The sequence below is a fragment of the Oncorhynchus masou genome, chromosome 8, assembly GCF_036934945.1.
Source record: "Oncorhynchus masou masou isolate Uvic2021 chromosome 8, UVic_Omas_1.1, whole genome shotgun sequence".
Taxonomy (NCBI): Eukaryota; Metazoa; Chordata; class Actinopteri; order Salmoniformes; family Salmonidae; genus Oncorhynchus; species Oncorhynchus masou.
The window spans coordinates 38,104,962-38,127,501 of NC_088219.1; the positions used below are offsets into that span (position 1 = coordinate 38,104,962).

Consider the following 22,540-nt stretch of genomic DNA (forward strand, 5'->3'; position numbering starts at 1 on the left):
CACACACACACTCACGCTCACACATACAAAACACACACACACACACGCTCACACATACAAAACACACACACACACTCACGCTCACACATACAAAACACACACACACACTCACGCTCACACATACAAAACACACACACACACACGCTCACACATACAAAACACACACACACACACGCTCACACATACAAAACACACACACACACACTCACGCTCACACATACAAAACACACACACACACTCACGCTCACACATACAAAACACACACACACACACTCACGCTCACACATACAAAACACACACACACACACTCACGCTCACACATACAAAACACACACACACACTCACGCTCACACATACAAAACACACACACACACACTCACGCTCACACATACAAAACACACACACACTCACGCTCACACATACAAAACACACACACGCTCACACGCTCGCACATACAAAACACACACACACACTCACGCTCACACATACAAAACACACACACGCTCACACATACAAAACACACACGCACACACACACGCTCACACATACAAAACACACACACACTCACGCTCACACATACAAAACACACACACGCTCACACATACAAAACACACACACACTCACGCTCACACATACAAAACACACACACGCTCACACATACAAAACACACACACACACACGCTCGCACATACAAAACACACACGCACACACACACGCTCACACATACAAAACACACACGCACACACACGCTCACACATACAAAACACACACGCACACACACACACGCTCACACATACAAAACACACACAAACACACTCCCGCTCACACATACAAAACACACACGCACACACACACACGCTCACACATACAAAACACACACAAACACACTCACGCTCACACATACAAAACACACACACGCTCACACATACAAAACACACACACACACACACACGCTCACACATACAAAACTCACACATACAAAACACACACACACTCACGCTCACACATACAAAACACACACACACTCACGCTCACACATACAAAACACACACGCACACACTCACGCTCACACATACAAAACACACACGCACACACACACGCTCACACATACAAAACACACACGCACACACACACACGCTCACACATACAAAACACACACGCACACACACGCTCACACATACAACACACGCACACACACGCTCACACATACAACACACGCACACACACGCTCACACATACAAAACACACACACACACACGCTCACACATACAAAACACACACACTCACACATACAAAACACACACACACACGCTCACACATACAAAAAACACACACACACACACGCTCGCACATACAAAACACACACACACACATACACACACGCTCACACATACAAAGCACATGCATATTGATGACTCACACATACACTCTTCACATACGCTGCTGCTACTCTGTTTATTATCTATCCTGATAGACTAGTCATTTCTACCCCGACCTACATGTACATATTACTTCAATTACCTCATACTCCTGCACATTGACTCGGTCCCGGTACTCCGAATAAAGTCTTGTTATAGGTATTTTATTGTGTTACTATTTCCTCTTTTTCTTTTCCCTTTTTAAATCTGCATTGTTGGGAAAGTGTTTATAAGTAAGCATTTAACGGTAAACTCTACACCAGTTGCATTCGGCACATGTGACAAATAAAATTTGATTTGATTTGATCAATCAGTGTACACAGACACACACACAGGGTAACAATGAAATCTCCAAAACAATGTAGAAACTTGAGATACTTGGTGTGTGTGTGTGTGTGTGTGTGTGTGTGTGTGTGTGTGTGTGTGTGTGTGTGTGTGTGTGATTTGTTGGGGGGATTCCAGGAAATGGGTCTTGTGACTGCAGGATCCCCCCCCCCCCCCGCCTTGAACCACAATGGAGCACTCTCATTCTCATTTTAACCACTTAACATTAGGTGGCGCTAACCACTTCCGTCTCAGAGGGGTGTGGGGAGCCCAGGTCAGAGGTCAAGGTGTCTGACTGTGTTGAACAAAGGGCTGTGCAGTGGAGTAGAGATCGTGTTCTCTTCTTCTACACCTAGTTAGACAACAAGGGAGGCTACCTTGGCTTCACTCCCTTAAATACCCCCAGACTATTTTTGTCTGCCAGCCATTCAAGCATAAATGTTTCAATCACCAAACTGATACGCAACAATCTGCTGTATGTTACAGTACATCATCGCTTTGATCTACTTGGTCAACTTAGGTCATCGCTTTCGCAGGAGAGTGTGAGTTAACCAGAAACTTCCTTATTTGACTGTACTGTATGTGTATGTATGACATCATTGGAGTTGACCCCCTTTCTGGTGTTTCCGTGGAGATTTAGCGGCTCAGCTCATTGGTTCTTGGAGGTTCTACAGGAAACCAGCCAACTTTCAAACCAACTTTCAAACCCCTGATAGTTATTAAGAGGCTTTTATTGTTTTCAGAACAGAGATCTGTTGAATAGCCACCGGTTCAAGGCTAGCGCTGCTTTCCTTGGCCCAAGGTGTCCCAGCCAGGCAAGGCCTCAAGCAATTGGCACATGATTGGTTTATACCTGCCTTGAGTCTAGAAATTACAACACTGAGGTGCCTGGGAGGTAGCAGCCATACTGACACAAGAACAGCTATACTGACATAAGCCAATTGACTTTCTGGTGATTTTGGCTTCCTCGCTGACTGATCCTGAAGTAAATGATGGAGTTTATGATACGGAGAGGAAAGCCTTCACACCGTAACAATTCAGACTGCTCCTACGACTTGTTCAGAAGAGTCATGTCAACGGCAGGTAGCAGATCTAAACGAGCTAGTAGCCACCCTGGTGCACTTGCATCACCTTGCCTGATATCTACAGTTGCTCACCAGAACGATGCACAACTCGGGGAGTCCAACCAATACACACACGCCCGATGTTGTGCCCCGAAGCTACACTTTTTGAAGGTTTGAACATCACATACTATAATAACTTCTCTGCCAAATACATTCATGTCTTAATGTATTCATTCATGAGTTAGTGGGAAGTTGGAACCCTTGTTAACTGTAACCACGGTGACCAGCACACTTCTCCCTGTGTTGACCCCACTCTCCTTTTATTCATCACATTCTAGGGATTTCTTTCTTGTCTTTCATTCCACATCCTTCTCTTTCTTGCTCTATTTGACGAGGGATTCTGTCTCCCGTTTTCACTCTCTCATTCCTCTGTCAATCTCCCACCCCCTCTTTCTCTCTCCCCCTCTCTTCCTCTAATTCACATTTCCCCTCTCTTTCTCTGTCTGACAAGACAGATTACATCTTCCTCTTTCTCCCACTTTTCCTCTGTCGAATCCCTTCTTCCCAGTCTTTCTTTAAATCCCTCACTCCCCTCCCTCTTCCTATCTGACTGAGGGATTCCGTCTTTAAGTGGGGCAGAAAGAGGGAGGGGGTTCTCTCACCGTCTAGGCAGAGAAAGAGAGCGAGATCCTGGACTCCGTCCAAACCCCAAATCCCTCTGACTTCCCCTCTATTCCCTCTACTCCTCCTCTCCCCCTGTCTACCACCTTCCTTACGCCCCCCCGCTCTCCCCCTCCTCATCCCCCCGCTCTCCTCTCTCCCCCCGCTTCCCCCCTCCCCCTTCCCCCTGCTCTCCTCTCTCCCCGACGCGCCCTCTCTCCCCCGACGCGCTCCTCTCCTCCCCCCGCTCTCCTCTCTCCCCCCCCGCTCTCCCTCTTTCCCCCCGCTCTCCTCTCTCCCCCCGCTCTCCTCTTTACCCCCACTCTCCTCTCTCCCCCCCGCTCTCTCCTCTCTCCCCCCCGCTCTCCTCTCTCCCCCCCCGCTCTCCTCTCTCCCCCTGCTCTCCCTCTCCCCCCCTCTCCTCTCTCCCCCCCGCTCTCCTCTTTACCCCCCACTCTCCTCTCTCCCCCCTGCTCTCCTCTCTCCCCCCTGCTCTCCTCTTTACCCCCGCTTCCTCTTTACCCCCCCGTGCTCCTCTTTCCCATCTTCTCTCTCCCCTCTTATCTCTCTCCATATCTCTCCCTAACACCCTCCCCCTCCCTTCTCTCCTTCTCTTCCCTCCTTCTCTTTCCTCTCCGCCTGCTCTCCTTCTCTCCCTACCTCTTCCGCCTCCTTTCTTCCCCCCCTCCTCCCTCTTCTCCACCCCCTCTCCTCCTTTCTTCCCCCGTCCAATTTGGGACTGGTCCCGCTGTGCAGTTGGATCCAGATGTAGAGGCCCTGGCCGTCTGCTGCACTCTGTCGTTCCTGTGGAGAGAGGGGAAATAAGAGTAAACGAGTATGTGGGGGGGGGGGGAGAACACAGTGTGATGAGGGTAAAGGAGGGAACATCAAACTCTAGAACAGGCTGCTCTGGTCTCCTTAGTATTCTAAGTGTTCTCCCTATATAGGATTCAGGCTAATCCTTCATATTCATGTCCTCTACTATACAAGCCCATTACCCCTGTGACCCTTGACCTTCTCGCCAACGTTCACCTTCACTTCTAACATGGTGATAGGCTACAGGTTCAGTTTCCACCATATTGCTTAAATCCCATCCTATCCTTTGGGTTGGAGATAATGGATATAGCTGGGATGATTTGGGACTTTCCCGGGGCCTCTGTCTGCCTGTGAAGCACTGGCATTCTGGCACCAAACCGTAAAACTCTACCTCAAAATCACCCCAAACCCTTTCACATTTACTCAACCTCTGCTTGGCTGGATCCAATCAAATCTGCAATGCAGCACACTTAAGAATCTGGGCGGGGGTATTCACCAGTTGTCTAACTGAATGCATGTGATAACAATTAGCTTGTGAGGAAAGCCCACACATCATTCATAAGCGGATCAATAGATTTGAATGTCGCAATGCTCGTCATGTGGTCTGAGATGGGACGTGTTTTAAATGTCTGTCATGTTACAGCAGCGAGGGAGCCATGAACTAAGAAATGAGTTTGTGCTTGTTGCATCTCAGAGAGAGGAGAACAAGGGCTTGTGGGTAGCTACACATACAAAATGGGTGTTGGGAGGGTTGTTTTTAACAGCATTAAACCGACAGGCATTCTTTTCTAAGTAGTGTCAGCCAAAAAAATAACTGGTACCCAGACTACAACAGAGCTCGCTACCAGCCTAATGTGGATGTACAGTGTGTGGGGGGGGGGGGGGTTTAGTCATCCACCAATTGTGCAAGTTCTCCCACTTAAAATGATGAGAGAGGCCTGTAATTTTCATCATAGGTACACTTCAACTATGACAGACAAAATTAGAAAAGAAAATCCAGAAAATCACATTGTAGGATTTTTAATGAATTTATTTTCAAATTATGGTGGAAAATAAGTATTTGGTCAATATCAAAAGTTTATCTCAATACTTTGTTATATACCCTTTGTTGGCAATGACAGAGGTCAAATGTTTTCTGTAAGTCTTCACAAGGTTTTCACACACTGTTGCTGGTATTTTGGCCCATTCCTCCATGCAGATCTCCTCTAGAGCAGTGATGTTTTGGGGCTGTTGCTGGGCAACACGGACTTTCAACTCCCTCCAAAGATTTTCTATGTGGTTGAGATCTGGAGACTGGCTAGGCCACTCCAGGACCTTGAAATGCTTCTTACGAAGCCACTCCTTCGTTGCCCGGGCGGTGTGTTTGGGATCATTGTCATGCTGAAAGACCCAGCCACGTTTCATCATCAATGCCCTTGCTGATGGAAGGAGGTTTTCACTCAAAATCTCACGATTCATGGCCCCATTCATTCTTTCCTTTACACAAATCAGTCGTCCTGGTCCCTTTGCAGAAAAACAGTCCCAAAGCATGATGTTTCCAACCCCATGCTTCACAGTAGGTATGGTGTTCTTTGGATGCAACTCAGCATTCTTTGTCCTCCAAACACGATGAGTTGAGTTTTTACCAAAAAGTTATATTTTGGTTTCATCTGACCATATGACATTCTCCCAATCTTCTTCTGGATCATCCAAATGCTCTCGAGCAAACTTCAGACGGGCCTGGACATGTACTGGCTTAAGCAGGGGAACACGTCTGGCACTGCAGGATTTGAGTCCCTGGCGGCGTATTATGTTACTGATATTGTGTTTTTGTTACTTTGGTCCCAGCTCTCTGCAGGTCATTCACTAGGTCCCCCCGTGTGGTTCTGGGATTTTTGCTCACCACTCTTGTGATCATTTTGACCCCACGGGGTGAGATCTTGCGTGGAGCCCCAGATCGAGGAAGATTATCAGTGGTCTTGTACAGTGCCTTGCGAAAGTATTCGGCCCCCTTGAACTTTGCGACCTTTTGCCACATTTCAGGCTTCAAACATAAAGATATAAAACTGTATTTTTTTATGAAGAATCAACAAGTGGGACACAATCATGAAGTGGAACGACATTTATTGGATATTTCAAACATTTTTAACAAATCAAAAACTGAAAAATTGGGCGTGCAAAATTATTCAGCCCCCTTAAGTTAATACTTTGTAGCGCCACCTTTTGCAGCGATTACAGCTGTAAGTCGCTTGGGGTATGTCTCTATCAGTTTTGCACATCGAGAGGCTGAATTTTTTTCCCATTCCTCCTTGCAAAACAGCTCGAGCTCAGTGAGGTTGGATGGAGAGCATTTGTGAACAGCAGTTTTCAGTTCTTTCCACAGATTCTCGATTGGATTCAGGTCTGGACTTTGACTTGGCCATTCTAACACCTGGATATGTTTATTTTTGAACCATTCCATTGTAGATTTTGCTTTATGTTTTGGATCATTGTCTTGTTGGAAGACAAATCTCCGTCCCAGTCTCAGGTCTTTTGCGGACTCCATCAGGTTTTCTTTCAGAATGGTCCTGTATTTGGCTCCATCCATCTTCCCATCAATTTTAACCATCTTCCCTGTCCCTGCTGTAGAAAAGCAGGCCCAAACCATGATGCTGCCACCACCATGTTTGACAGTGGGTATAGTGTTCAGGGTGATGAGCTGTGTTGCTTTTATGCCAAACATAATGTTTTGCATTGTTGCCAAAAAGTTCAATTTTGGTTTCATCTGTTTCATCTGCTTCAGCTTTCATTCTTCCACATGTTTGGTGTGTCTCCCAGGTGGCTTGTGGCTAACTTTAAACGGCACTTTTTATGGATATCTTTAAGAAATGGCTTTCTTCTTGCCACTCTTCCATAAAGGCCAGATTTGTGCAATATACGACTGATTGTTGTCCTATGGACAGAGTCTCCCACCTCAGCTGTAGATCTCTGCAGTTCATCCAGAGTGATCATGGGCCTCTTGGCTGCATCTCTGATCAGTCTTCTCCTTGTATGAGCTGAAGGTTTAGAGGGACGGCCAGGTCTTGGTAGATTTGCAGTGGTCTGATACTCCTTCCATTTCAATATTATCGCTTGCACAGTGCTCCTTGGGATGTTTAAAGCTTGGGAAATCTTTTTGTATCCAAATCCGGCTTCACAACAGTATCTCGGACCTGCCTGGTGTGTTCCTTGTTCTTCATGATGCTCTCTGCGCTTTTAACGGACCTCTGAGACTATCACAGTGCAGGTGCATTTATACGGAGACTTGATTGCACACAGGTGGATTGTATTTATCATCATTAGTCATTTAGGTCAACATTGGATCATTCAGAGATCCTCACTGAATTTCTGGAGAGAGTTTGCTGCATTGAAAGTAAAGGGGCTGAATAATTTAGCACGCCCAATTTTTCAGTTTTTGATTTGTTAAAAAAGTTTGAAATATCCAATAAATGTCGTTCCACTTCATGATTGTGTCCCACTTGTTGTTGATTCTTCACAAAAAAATACAGTGTTATATCTTTATGTTTGAAGCCTGAAATGTGGCAAAAGGTCGCAAAGTTCAAGGGGGCCGAATACTTTCGCAAGGCACTGTATGTCTTCCATTTCCTAATAATTGCTCCCAGTTGATTTCTTCAAACCAAGCTGCTTACCTATTGCAGATTCAGTCTTCCCAGCCTGGTGCAGGTCTACAATTTTGTTTCTGGTGTGCTTTGACAGCTCTTTGGTCCTGGCCATAGTGGAGTTTGGAGTGTGACTGTTTGAGGTTGTGGACAGGTGTCTTTTATACTGATAACAAGTTCAAACAGGTGCCATTAATACAGGTAACGAGTGGAGGACAGAGGAGCCTCTTAAAGAAGAAGTTACAGGTCTGTGAGAGCCAGAAATCTTACTTGTTTGTAGGTGACCAAATACTTATTTTCCACCATAATTTGCAAATAAATTCATTAAAAATCCTACAATGTGATTTTCTGGATTTTCTTTTCTCATTTTGTCTGTCGTAATTGAAGTGTACCTATGATGAAAATGACAGGCCTCTCTCATCTTTTTAAGTGGGAGAACTTGCACAATTTGGTGGCTGACTAAATACTATTTTTGCCCCACTGTACCTCAGGAGTGGGGAAGTACTGCTGATGTGGTGAATCTGATGAGGCAAACCGAGGGCCGTTCGATCTTAACCTGAGGAGCAGTGAATCCGTTATCTGTGTAATATAAGGACTCTCTTGTCTCAATCCTTCTAATCATCAGTCTTCACTCATTTGAATCAAAACAAGTTGCCGTTTCTGTTTGAAGTGAGCAAAGCTGGTACTCCGACTGCCCATTCTGCTCTTCCCAGTAGCTGACCTTGGCATCAAAGGGAAGGGCGAATTCTTCCCAATCCGACCCCAGAAATTGTGCGAGTCCAGAGAGTTCTCACACCTTGAATTCCACATTTTAGCCTACATTCCAAGTACAAAAGCCTTCTCCATTCCTGCTGCTTCATTGTTTGGCCTGCGGGGAAGAAAGAGCTCTTTCTCATTGCTCTGGTTATTTTCACACATCTTTCTATACGGCCTGCCGAGCCCACGTCTAGCCCATTCTCAGGTATGCTGCAGGGCTCAGTGTCTCGGCCTTTCTACTTTACTTCTTCTTTAGTCTCTCTTACAGTGAGCGCTTTGTGTCCAGCGGTCGACCACTGCTACGTTTTTCAGCAATTTCCACTTTCTCTCTCTTATTATTATACTAGAGTGTTTGGGGAAATATAGATTGGCTTCTGAAATCGTCCATCCCCTATTTCACTTCTGTTGATTCTCTCTCCCTCCTCTCCAACATCTCTCTCTCTCCCCTGCCCTCTCTCCCTCCTTTCCCCTCTCTCTCTCTCTCTTTCTCTCTCTCTCCTTTCCCCTTTCTCCCGCTCTCCTTCCTCCCGCTCCGTCCTCCCTCTTCCCAGGTCCAGGCAGTGCTTCCCAGGGGTTGCCTGTCTCTAATGCTCCAGTGAGGCGAGGAGGCTCCACCTCCAACCCTTGGTCCTGGTCCAACTCAGGCTTCAACGTGTCTATCCACGCTGCCATCCGCAGCATGCAGTGGAAGCTGCTGACTGGCTACCCAGGTAACTAGCTTGTCTCTGTCAGTTTATGACACCTCATAGCTGACACATCATAACTGCCGGGTGCGTTTGGTCGGTGGAGGAAGTAAAGTGTGACTCCTGACTGGCTTTTTATTAGTTTCTCTGTAGCATGTAGCACTATTAGCATGATTCACCGATTGTATGCGCACAGACACACGCACGTCCCTTCTATATTTCATATTTCTCCACCGTCCCTCCTCCAGGCTGTGACCGATGGTTCACCCGTCCAGGCTTGGAGAACAGTTCTGGAACCAGTTCTGCTTCTGTTAGTCCTCTGAAGTCTGTGATGCTGTTTGATGTGGAGGCGGACCCAGAAGAAAGGGATGAGGTGTCTGACCAGCACCCCAACGTGGTGGACAACCTCCTCAGGAGACTAGGCCACTACTTGCAGAGGTCTCAGCCAATCACCTTCCCTGATGACGACCCCAGGTGTGACCCTGGCACTGGAGCCTGGGGGCCCTGGGAATAGACACAATGGATGGATGACGATGAAGGAGAAGTGTAAAGTGCCAGATTCCAGCTATGAAGAGACATGAAGAGTATTCAAGATCTCAATGATCACTTTTCCTCCGGGAGGGTGGGTGGGTGGGTGGGTGGGTAGGGTGGGTGGGTGGGTGGGTGGTTGGGTTGGTAGGGTGTGTATGCTGCATCTGTATATGCGTGTGCTGTTGTGTGTATGTCTGTGTGAGAGAGGCTGTCTGGTGATTTTATCGAGTCACTTTAAAAGGTGCCATTTGATGTTTTATGGTGCAACAAAACTCAAATCAGGTCATGATGTTCCTTAAATACATTTCCCTTTTAGTTGTTTTACCAGACGCTCTTTATCCAGAGTGATTTACGGTAGGAATTAGGGTTAAGTGCCTCAAGGGCACATCGACAGATTTCTCCCTAGTCGGCTTCAGGGATTCGAACCAGCACCCTTTCAGTTACTGGCCCAACGCTCTTAACTACTAGGCTGCCTGCCGAATAGAAGCTAGTTTTGATGTATTTCATGGATGGCCCAAGCAGGGAATACACAGTACCCGTCAAAGTGAATGTTTCAAACGTTACATCTGACTGCACTTCTTACATCAAAGAAACCTTTTCATGTACAATAACTATTCCGTTATGTGTGCAGTAAAAAAGAAAGGTTAAAATAATATTTTGTAACACTTCATTAGAGCCTGAATGAATGTGACGTGTTTACTGTCCCTGTCGTTCATTAGGTAAGTTGAGTCCGAGTCGTTACGTCAACAGGGGCATAGCTACCACATGTCGCTGATTCGTCAGAACCCTCCTAAATGCTTCAGGTATTACCACCAAAGCTCCAGTCCCCTCCTGTGTTGGTGTCAAACAGGGCCGTCAACAGGAAGAAACCCGCGGGCTTGTTCAGCCCCCATACTTAGATGGTGAGATCATGGTATCAGCAACAGCTGGGTTGTGGGTTTGGTTCCCACTTTTCCCTGAATGTATGATTTATCGTGTGAATGTGTTTCATGTAAGTGGGTTTGGATATAAATACTGGTATGTGGTAACAGTAAGATCCTTTCGCTAGTTGTATAACTTAGCTTCGTGTAATAACAAGCATATGATTGGGGTCAGTTAACTCCTGCTGTGGTTGTCTTAGGAGTTTTATAAATAGGTGCAAAATGGGTTAGGATTATTTTAGGGGTCAGAGGTTAGAAACATGAGGAATGTCCCAGATCCTGCTGGTATGGCCAGAGACATAACATCCACGCCCCAATCACACACACACTGTCTGTCTCACTATCAGAGAGCAGCCTTTGTGTGTGTGTGTGTGTGTGTGTGTGTGTGTGTGTGTGTGTGTGTGTGTTTGGATTCACTTGAAGTTCTAACTCTGTGCTACTAGGTGTCTAAAGAGAATATGGTTCAACCAGCCAATGATATATTAACATGTGAGACCCTCTCAGCGTAATATCATGTTAATGTGTAGTACACTTGTTAGTGCAGAATGACAAACCGATGTACACACATTCCCCCCAGTGACCATTTCCATCTCTAAGAAACGCATTTCCTCTACAGACACTTTATGACCCCCCCCCTCACCCCGCCCTTTGACCTCCCTCCGGCCAACAGCATGCTGGGTAGTCACAGGAAAGGCCGCCTGCGGAGGGCCGACGGCCTGGTCACCAACGTGACCGTTGACACCTGTAATGTGAGCTGATTGACCGCAGGACACATTGTACCGCTAGCGACGTTTAGAAATAACAAAAGTTGCATGGCCAGGATTTCTACCGCATCATATATATCCTTTGTCAAAGAGTAAACGGAAGAAAGACGTCCTCAAATATTCTGTATGTCAGAAGGTTAGACGCACAGCACTTTGGTGGCTAAACATTGATTTAGTTTAGAGTGTAGTCCCTCCCACTTATCTCCTCAATGTTCCCATTACTCCAATTTGACACAGCAGCAGCAGGGCTGTGATATCACTAACTACAGCACTAACCACAACCCCCTTTTCTCTCTCACTCTGACTGGGCTGTTTACCCATCACCTCTTTAATCCCTTTCTCCCTTCATTCATTAAGAGCTTTTTTAAACTGTAACTCTACCTGCCATTGTGTGTGTGAGAGAGAGTGAGAATGGGGTATACCACCAGAGTGTGTGTCTGCTTTTCACAGCCAACACTCATCACTGCGAACAACTGGCAGAATAAAGGTGAAGGCCTCCTGTGGTCTAACTTGCTAACCACACCGCTCGCATTACAAAAATACATGTACACACAGTTGAACTCCGAAGTTTACATACACTTAGGTTGGAGTCATTTAAAACAAATGTCTTGTTAACAAACTATAGTTTTGGCAAGTCGGTTAGAACATCTACTTTGTGCATGACAAGTAATTTTCCCAGCAATTGTTTACAGACAGATTATTTCACTTATAATTCACTGTTTCACAATTCCAATGGGTCAGAAGTTTACACACACTAAGTTGACTGTGCCTTAAACAGCTTGGAAAATTCCAGAAAATGATGTCATGGCTTTAGAAGCTTCTGAACGGCTAATTGACATCATTTGAGTCAATTGGAGGTTTATCTGTGGATGTATTTCAAAGCCTACCTTCAAACTCAGTGCCTCTTTGCTTGACATCATGGGAAATCAAAAGAAATCAGCCAAGACCTCCGCACATGGTGGCAGCATCATGTTGTGGGGGTGCTTTGCTGCAGGAGGGACTGGTGCACTTCACAAAATAGATGGCATCACGAGGATGGAAAAATATTTGGATATATTGAAGCAACATCTAATCATCATCTATTTAACAAAGTTAAAGCTTGGTCGCAAATGGATCTTCCAAATGGACAATGACCCCAATCATACTTCTAAAGTTGTGGCAAATGGCTAAGGACAACAAAGTCAAGTTACTGGAGTGGCCATCACAAAGCTCTGACCTCAATCCTATAGAAAATGTATGGGCAGAACTGAAAAAGCGTGTGAGAGCAAGGAGGTCTACAAACCTGACTGTCAGGAGGAATGGGCCAAAATTCACCCAACTTATTGTGGGAAGCTTGTGGAAGGCTACCTGAAACGTTTGACCCAAGTTAAACAATTTAAAGGCAGTGCCACCAAATACTAATGGAGTGAAATGCCCACGGAGTGCATGTAAACCTCTGACCCACTGGGAATGTGATGAAATAAATAAAAGCTGAAATAAATCCTTCTCTCTAATATTATTCTGACATTTCACATTCTTAAAATAAAGTGGTGATCCTAACTGACCTAAGACAGGGAATTTTTACTAGGATTAAATGTCAAGAATTGTGAAAAACTGAGTTTAAATGTATTTGGCTAAGGTGTATGTAAACTTCCGACTTCAACTGCACATGTTATTCAATCATTGCATACAAACTTCTCACTCGCGCATGTCTACTTAGCTAGGCGCTAAAATAGGTTCCATTTGCAAGTCCCACCTATCCCATCTCCTCATTGGTTTTTAGGGGCATTTAACCACGTGGGGGATTGAAAGATTAACTGAGGTCCACACTCCAGTCCAGTTGGTGGTGGTAATGCACCTTAAAGTTGGTTGCCCACTGTCATATAAAGTCCAAACAAGAAGTCTGACAGAAGAAAGATTACTGAAAATGAACTCGGTTTACCCTTTTATCTGTGGATTAATTACAACCCAATGTTTATCCCAGGAAAAGTTAGCTAGCAACAGCAAGCTAGCTAGCAGCAAGCTAGCTAGCAGCAAGCTAGCTAGCAGCAAGCTAGCAAGCTGAATTGCCATGAATGTTTCATGCTTTTCGACCTGTCCCCAAATGAATATAGTTCGGAGTTTGTTTGGATGTTTCAACCTGCGTGTCTTGAGCACATCTGGTGTGGATAGACAAAATCAACTTGCGCACACCCAGTCAAGTCAGCAAGTAAGGCACTGCATCTCAGTGCTAGAGGTGTCACTACAGACCCGGGTTTGATCCCGGGCTGTGTCACAGCCAGCCGGAATGTCCTTATCCGTACGGAAGTTGCAGCGATGGGACAAGACTGTAACTACCAATTGGAGATCGTGAAATTAGGGAGAAAAGGGAGTTAAAAGTACCACAAAAAAAATAGCAAAGATGAAGAATGTAGCAAGACGAGCATTGTCGCGTTCTGCATGCTTGGGATTTTCCAAGACCGGCGCGGGATTCTGTCTGCTGCTCTCACAAAGGTCACAGGTCGTCTTCATGGTTCCTCTCATTACAAACCACCATACTGAAGCTAGTAGCTTTGGACTGAAGAGTTGAGGTGTGACATGACATTTGAAAGTAGACTCTTTGCTCGTCCCAGACTCACTTGTGAATATTGTTACAAAGAGTTCCTCTGTAGTTTGGTCTGATTTCACATCGTATTTTACATGCAGTTAGTAAGTTGTCCAATTCCTGGAAATTCACTAATAACCATACTGCAGCGAATAACCTTAGTCTGCGGCATTAATTGTACATTTGACTTAACGTTTGCTCTGTTTTCTGATGTGAAGAGAATAGTTCATTGAAGTTGATGACATACATTTTTTGTTGAGGTCAACTTCAAACCACAGGTAGGAAAACATTTGGCAGACTTTATTTGACATGTCAAACAAGGCAGAATCTATCCCGTGACACATTTCTATCAGGCTCACGCAATGATTTGTATGGAAATTACATTAAATTCTCTTGCAACAGCTCTGGTGGACATTCCTACAGTCAGCATGCCAATTGCACACTCCCTCAAAACTTGACACTTCTGTGGCAATTGTGTTGTGTGACAACTGCACATTTTAGAGTGGCCTTTTGTCCCCAGCACAAGGTGCACCTGTGTAATGATCATTCTGTTAATCAGCTTCTTGATATTCCAAGATAACATGGATTATCTCGGCAGAGTAGAAATGCTCACTAACAGGGATTTTCTGCTTTGGGTTTATATTTTTGTTCAGTGGACATTATAAAGGGACATATTTTTCAGAATAAAACAATGGCCGGTTTGGGTGGCAGTTGTATGCACTGTTTTTTTAAAGTAGCATAATAGGCTATACGTATCTGGGCCGTGCTTTTTTAATATTTTTAAATATGGCCCTTGAGCTGACTGAGTTTGACACCCTTGTTGTACAGGAACTAGCTATCCCCTAAACAAAAACACAAAGCCCCTCCCTCTTCTCCTCGTCATTTTGAACAAGTGTTTCTCTGCAGTGTCATCATAGTCTGTCTCCTCCCCTCAGTGTCTTTGATTCACACTGCTGCTGGCTGCCTTAGGGTGTGATAAACACACGTCTCTCCAATGTGGCCTCGCTGAATCAACCCCATCTGATTCACCCTGGCACACACACAATCTCTCTCTCTTTCTCTGATGTAGGCCCACCACTCACGTTTGTTTTATCAGCTGTGGTAACGCTAAGCCAGAGATCAGATCCCCCTCCTCAGCCCCGATGCCCCTGATAGATATGACAGTGGCCCTCGTTGGCCTCGCCAATGTCAGACTCAGATGTTTCCACGATGACTTCATGGGGAATAGAATGTGTGCCGCACCTTGATTCCATTCTGGAATGTCCACAAGGATGAAATCCACCAGCCTGGAGAAGTTCTCAGCTCTCATATAGCGAAGTCAGACTGGGAGAGGAATTCCAAAGAATGTGTGTGTGTGTGTGTGTGTGTGTGTGTGTGTGTGTGTGCAGCCTGCCTGCCTGCCTGTGAAAACAGATTAGAAATCCTTTACTGACCAATGCAGGCAGGAATGTGTTGGACCTTGAGCCTCAGTCGCTCGCAGGCCAGGGGAAATCCAAGTGCTCATCACACCCAACACTCTGAAAACATTATCCTACAGATCCATCAACTGGTTGACGCGCACACACACACAGGGTCGGGGAGTAACTGATTACATGTAATCTGATTACAAAAAACGAATCCGTTACATTACCAGTAAAAATATTGTAATTGGATTACAGATACTTTTGAAACACTAGATAATTACATCTTGGATTACTTTTCAATTCAGAAAGGATGTTTGCAAAAAAAATACATTGACACTTTTCTGTTTTCTCAATGACATTCAGTTAAACATTGAAAAAAGGCACAAGTTTAAGTTTGTTCCACATGAGCACGTCTAAGCACAAGTCAGAGACCACTATGATGACACACCAAACACGTTAGATGGATTATTTTTGTCTTCTTCTAATGCCTCTTAAACGGAAAGGGAACCAAAAGTAACTGAAAGTAATCAGATTATGTCACTGTCAATTCCATTACTGATTTCAATGTTGGACAGCTAACTAGTAACTAACGGATTACATTTAGAAAGTCATCTACCCGACCCTACACATACACAAACACACACCATTGTGTAAAACAATAGTAATTACCAGCAGTAAGGCTTTTTTAGGAAGAGGAACTTGCTCAGTGCTAGGTCGTCCAAGCCCTCCAGGTGTGTGTGTGTGTGTGTGTGTGTGTGTGTGTGTGTGTGTGTGTGTGTGTGTGTGTGTGTGTAGTCATAACAAAGACACAGAGCTCTGCTCCACTGTAAACAAACTGAGCTGGAGACAGCCCCCTGCCCTTATCTCTCTGCTGTCACAAGGACTGTGTCAAGAATGCCCTTGATGTGAGTGTGTGTGTGTGTCAACTTCTTCACCAAAAGTTACATCAAAAGTACTACTTACATGGTGGTTTTATTTCAAGCTATTTTGAGGGTGTTGTATTTTCTTTCATCAATATATATATATATATATATATATATATATATATATATATATATATATATTAAAGGAAACTACTCAAAGTAGCTAACTATAAAAGCCTGTCAACCATTTTAATCTGGTGATGATGGTTTTAGGATGTGGTCCCTGTACCAGTAACTTTTTCCCGGCTTCATTCACATTTCAAGAAGCACAATTATACGTTTGAGAGTTCCTGGCACCAGTTGTCCCTTTCCCCAGTCGCAACAGCCCATTCTCCCTGCTCCTCTGCCCTGTAAACTTAACACAATGTCAACTAATACACAAAAGCTGTTATTTCTTCCTTTCCTGTTTTCCAATGTGGCGCATTCACAACCCTGAACTGAGATATCTGCTATGAATGGGCTCCATCTCTCCATTCATTCGGACTAAAACACACCAGACCACCAGACAACAAGCACTAGAGACTACGTGTGAATGGGAGATGGCACAGTACAACCATTCACACAAGTCAAGTAGGTTCAACTAGGATTTCAGTGTTGCCTTTTTCACTGCAGTAATACATGTAGTATGGCTATGACCTCTAACTACTCTGGCTCCTCTGAAAAACGTGAAGTGTTCAACCTGAATGACATTGGCTTGTGTTGACCACACAACTACGACATGAGTGTGCATGGCATAAGATCATGTAGGAATGGAGCAGGGTTAACCCATATGGGCACACGGAACAGGGCATAACTCCCCGCAAACGTCCTCCAGTAAAACTAGAACGTTTTAATGAAACGTAAAGAGAGAGAGAGAGAGAGAGAGAGATTAAACGGTAACACGAGAATAACGTCACTCGCTCTCAGATGTAAGCAGACTGGTCTGGAGAAAACCGCTTGCGCCTCACTCATTCGTGGTCGAAGAGAGAAAGCGTGGGGTAGAAATAGACTTGGACCAAGGAATCGTGTGGGTAGAGGCAGCACACGGCATTATCCACAAAGAAACGTGTAACGCAAAAATAGTGGTTTTAAAAAGTTATTTCCGCCAGTTGGATTTTTTTTTTTTTGAAAAGCGCCCATATTCATCGCTGGACGTTTTGCAAAACGTGGGAAACCTACCCGTAAGTAGGGAGAATGATTTATTTTGCTTTTGCCATTCAATCCGTTTTTCACCTATAGCCTATTCCCGTTATTCACTTACACTGATTTCCTATACAATGTATTTTCAACAATGCTTAGATTACTTTAGAGAAAATGTCATAGTAAATGTAATTGTTTTCATTTGTCTGGGAGCGGCTGGTTCGGCGTTGTGGGGAAACCAGATTGACGAAAAGTTTGCCAGGCAACGTTTCACATTCTATTCTTCCATTATTTTTCATGTTATTACAATGTTATTAGGCATGTGTATGTACGCCTGCTATTTCAGCAGTTTCCGTCAAATTAACTTAATTTACACGTCAATAATAGGACACACAGAAAAGGTATATGCCTGGACAACAAAAAATAGTGCCCTTACAAAAAAAGATAGCAGTTCGAAATTGAAGTAAAAGTGCAGTAACTGCAGTGGACTGTTGTATTTTAGATGCAGTTGATCTGCAGTTATACTTTACCTGAAGTTACACGGCAAATTTACTGCAGTAGAAACACACGTGTTATTTTGAAGGCAGTATTTGCAGCATACTGCAGTTAGACTATGCTCTAATCTTTTTTCGTAAGGGAATGAACGACATTTGATTTTTTTTAAACACAGCCTATTTATACCTGGTCAACATCCAACTCATAATGTAAACAAATGCAGATGTGAGAGTTGTCACTGAGGCAGAAGTAGCTTTTTTCTCTCTCTCTGACCTAGAGGCTGGCCAATTTGGCTGATCTTAAATGGTCCAGAGGGAACTCCCTGAACTGTGATTTTGGTGGAATATCCCAACTAGAATGCTGACCTGTCAAACTAAAGGACTAATTCATATCAAACTAAAAAAAAAGTCCAAAAAGGAGAGGACATAACTTTCCTAGAGGGGCTTTTGAGACTGAAGTGGTCATAAATAGGCAACTTGCTAGAGTTTTTTTGTTGTTGTCGTTTCTGACCCTTCTCCCCATTCCCCCTTTCAAAGCAACAACCTGGAAACATATCCCACCTGTGTGCGTGAGCGCGTGCACTTCTGTAAGCCTATGTGTGGGAGAGCCCTGGGGGGGTAAGAAATATTATATTACTGGCTAAGTTGAAGCCTTTGGACCCCTGTATTGTCAACCTCATAATAGCAGTGATATAGAGATTGTGTCCCATGAAAACCATCTCATATATGAGATCTGCTATATAGGCCAGCCTGGCCCTCTCCCCTTTCCTTAGTTAGCCATCCCATAGCTCTGCAGGGGGAGTTGGCTGCCAATACAATTGTCTAAAGAATCCAAACTGAAGTGCTGCAGTAAGATATTGATTTGTGTGAATAGTGGATGTGGCACTGTGTTGAATGAGAATGCTTGTTTTTGTCCCAAGGCTCAAGCCATTTAAGGAGTGTCTATAGCAGCAGTCGTTAGGGAATCAATAACTATTCACCTCAGAACAAATCAAATTCTATTAGTCACGTGCTGAATACAACAGGTATTCTTACAGTGAAATGCTTACTTACAAGCCCCTAACCAGCAATGCAGTTTAAAAAATACAAATAAGAATAAGAAATAAAAGGAACAAACAATTTAATAGCAGCAGTAAAATGACAATAGCGAGGCTATATACAGGGGGTAACAGTACAGAGTCAATGTGGAGACTATATACAGGGGTTACTGGTACAGAGTCAATGTGGAGGCTATATACAGGGTACCGGTACAGAGTCAATGTGGAGGCTATATACAGGGGGTACCGGTACAGAGTCAATGTGGAGGCTATATACAGGGGGTAACAGTACAGAGTCAATGTGGAGGCTATATACAGGGGTTACTGGTACAGAGTCAATGTGGAGGCTATATACAGGGTACCGGTACAGAGTCAATGTGGAGGCTATATACAGGGGGTACCGGTACAGAGTCAATGTGGAGGCTATATACAGGGGGTAATGGTACAGAGTCAATGTGAAGGCTATATACAGGGTGTACCGGTACAGAGTCAATGTGGAGGCTATATACAGGGGGTAATGGTACAGAGTCAATGTGAAGGCTATATACAGGGTGTACCGGTACAGAGTCAATGTGGAGGCTATATACAGGGTGTACCGGTACAGAGTCAGTGTGGAGGCTATATACAGGGTGTACCGGTACAGAGTCAGTGTGGAGGCTATATACAGGGGGGTACAGAGTCAATGTGGAGGCGGTACAGAGTCAATGTGGAGGCTATATACAGGGTGTACCGGTACAGAGTCAATGTGGAGGCTATATACAGGGGGTAACGGTACAGAGTCAATGTGGAGGCTATATACAGGGGGTAACGGTACAGAGTCAATGTGGAGGCTATATACAGGGGGTACTGGTACAGAGTCAATGTACTGGGGCACCGGTTAGTCGAGGTAATTGAGGTAATATGTACATGTAGGTAGGGTTATTAAAGTGACTACGCATAGATAATAACAGAGAGTAGCAGTTCTAGTCCTAGTGTTAAGTTTCTCTCTGTTACTTTTCTCTTGTCCTTTTCTATGTTTCCTGTCACAGTTACTTGCATGAAATTCCCAAGACACATTTAGAAAGACCGGGCCTTTAAAGTAAATAGCTAAACATGCTGCCATTCATTGTCACACTGTAGCCAACCCTGAATGCGTGGCAGTGGTATGCTGCAGCACAGTCACTGTGTGGTCTTGGTCAGAAGTTGCCACATCATTGAATGGGGACTCACCTGTGTCTAACAATAAAGATGGCAGCCATTGGAAGACTGGCTGTGGAGTGGAAGACTGGCTGTGGTTAATGCTGGAGGTCCGAAGCACGTGGCGTCCCTCAGAGCTCCATGTTTGGACCAATAAAAAAAACTGCAATCAAACAGGCAACAATCATTATAGGCCTGCTGGAGAAGGCTCCACTGTTCAGCTCTGGCCTCGGGAAAAGGGGAAAATATCCACTTCCTCCTGCTGGCTGTCTGGGCAGGCTAGGAGTGCAGCAGTTGCCTCGGGAAAGTTCTTTAATGTTATTGTTTTTTCTTCTTCTTCTCCCCTTGCCTAAACAGAATGGTGAATTATCAAAGAGTGGAAAAAAATCTTACCAGCCTCTGCTTTTTTTGCGGCCTGCCTGGTGCTGTGAGTGCAGTTGGCGATACTTTTAACGTCATATAAAAAACTCTGCGGACTTCGACTGGCAACCAGTTCATACAGACCACATAGTCTGCTCTCCAAACTTCAGATTTTCTGCTCTTTGATGACATTGTCGACATGTGTGTGTCATCAGTCCAGGCCCCTGACCTCAGTTTATAGCTTTCGTCAATAAGTTCCACTTTGGCGTGGCGACACTTAAAGCGTCTTTCAATTGGAGGGTTTGGCGCGCACCTTTTTCATGCCCCCAGTGGTCGGGCCCTTTCCAAATATAAACATTTGCTCTAATGATTAAGTTAACATCAGTATTTCAAATCAAATCCAATTTTATTTGTCACGTGTCAAATACAGCAGTGAAATGCTTTACTTACAAGCCCTTAAACAACCATGCGGTTTTTAGAGGAATACAAAAAAAGAAAAGTACCAAATAATTACAGAGTAGCAGTAACATAACAATAGCGAGGCTTTATACAGGGGTTCTGGTAGAGAGTATTTGGAGACGGTTCTTAGCTGAAATCAGATCCTTCCTCTATCAGTGTGTGTGTGAAACCCGAGGCTGGACCACAGGCTCGGTGTGACAGGCCTGTGAAATTGGCTGATTAAATGGAATCTGTGGGGTCAGGGGTCAGGCTGTAGTGTGGAGGCAGGGATCCACATCTGGTGTACAGTTTGGCACAACAGGACCTCACTACGAGAGGAGATGGGGCTTATAACATGGCTGTTTGGTTTGCGTCAGATTGCCTGAAGGGGAATGAAAAAGGTCGCAGTAACACGCCGTACTCGACTTTACTTCTTACTTTTTTTCCATACCAGGGGTTGTGGTTTAGAGCTGGTGTTCTATAAGAGATGCTGTTACTCAAGCAGTAGGTTAGAGTTTCAGTACTGGTCAGCCCCTTCAACCACTGTTTGCATCATACTGCTTCAAACTAACATGTTACAGATGCAGGAGGGGGACTAGAAGAGTAAAAGAAGAGACGTTTCACTTTCACTGATTCACTGCAGCATCTGGTTTTGACATAGTCTTTGTTTTTTTTTCTTGTACCCCCTCTACGATATTCTTTGATGTTTGTGTGCAAGTCAGTGGAAGCCTTTCAACAACAACCCCCAGGAACCCTCTAAGCGATCCCAACACGCAAAAGGAAGATTTTTTTCAACGTCCTTTTGTTTCCAGAAAGATTAGTTAATTGACAGTAAAACCACCGGAGTGACTTTGAGGAGGGCTGCGTTGGGACAGGGGCAGGCGGAACCTACTGACTGACTAACTGGGTCACATTACGTTAGGAGGTTTTCCGTCACAGCCTCCCGAAAGGAGACTTTGGGATTGAATTAAAAGCAGCCGTCTGTCTGTCCGAGGGAGGGTTGGGAGACATTAGGCTCTGGATGGAAAAGTGTCACACGATTTTAGTCAGCAGAGCACCGTGGAAAAGTAGTGCATGGGTGTGTGTGTGTGTGTGTGTGTGTGTACACACTGTGTAAATGCTTTACAGTGGTTGTATACTGGGGTCGTTGCTGTGTAAAGGGCCAAAGGAGTGGAAGCAGTTAAGGTGATGGAGTTTTTCCACAATGGTCGAAAGAAATAAAGAGTTTCTTTTTAGATTTCATCTTCCTCAGAGCCATCTTCCACAGATCATAGTAATGTGTAGCACTGTATAGAATAGTGAATACCACATTCTTTCTCTCTCGCAGCCGCTCAGTCTCTCCCTCGCTCTCTTCCTCCTCTGCTCTCTCTCTCAGTCACGCACACTGTTAAGATTAGGCAGCATCGGAGTGAATCTGTCTTCTCTCCTCTATTTCTCTCCCTTTCCCTGAGTGTACTTTGCTTTACACTCTTTC

At 44.7% G+C, this 22,540-nt stretch overlaps 2 protein-coding genes across 3 annotated transcripts in view; both read left to right on the top strand.

The window, feature by feature from the left end:
- Positions 1 to 9,959, top strand: part of arsb (arylsulfatase B) — a 39,647-nt gene extending 29,688 nt beyond the window's left edge. Inside the window, exons 7-8 of the mRNA XM_064972379.1 lie at positions 9,207 to 9,365; positions 9,587 to 9,959. Of these exons, the coding sequence (XP_064828451.1) occupies positions 9,207 to 9,365; positions 9,587 to 9,852 (425 nt within the window). The 3' untranslated portion in view covers positions 9,853 to 9,959. The remainder of the gene's footprint in view (positions 1 to 9,206; positions 9,366 to 9,586) is intronic.
- A 7,100-nt stretch (positions 9,960 to 17,059) lies between these two features.
- The window catches only part of LOC135544628 (LHFPL tetraspan subfamily member 2a protein-like), an 89,305-nt gene continuing 83,824 nt past the window's right edge, over positions 17,060 to 22,540 (top strand). For both annotated transcript variants that reach the window (XM_064972380.1, XM_064972381.1), the window contains exon 1: positions 17,060 to 17,602. The gene's annotated coding sequence lies outside the window, so the exon portion shown is untranslated. The remainder of the gene's footprint in view (positions 17,603 to 22,540) is intronic.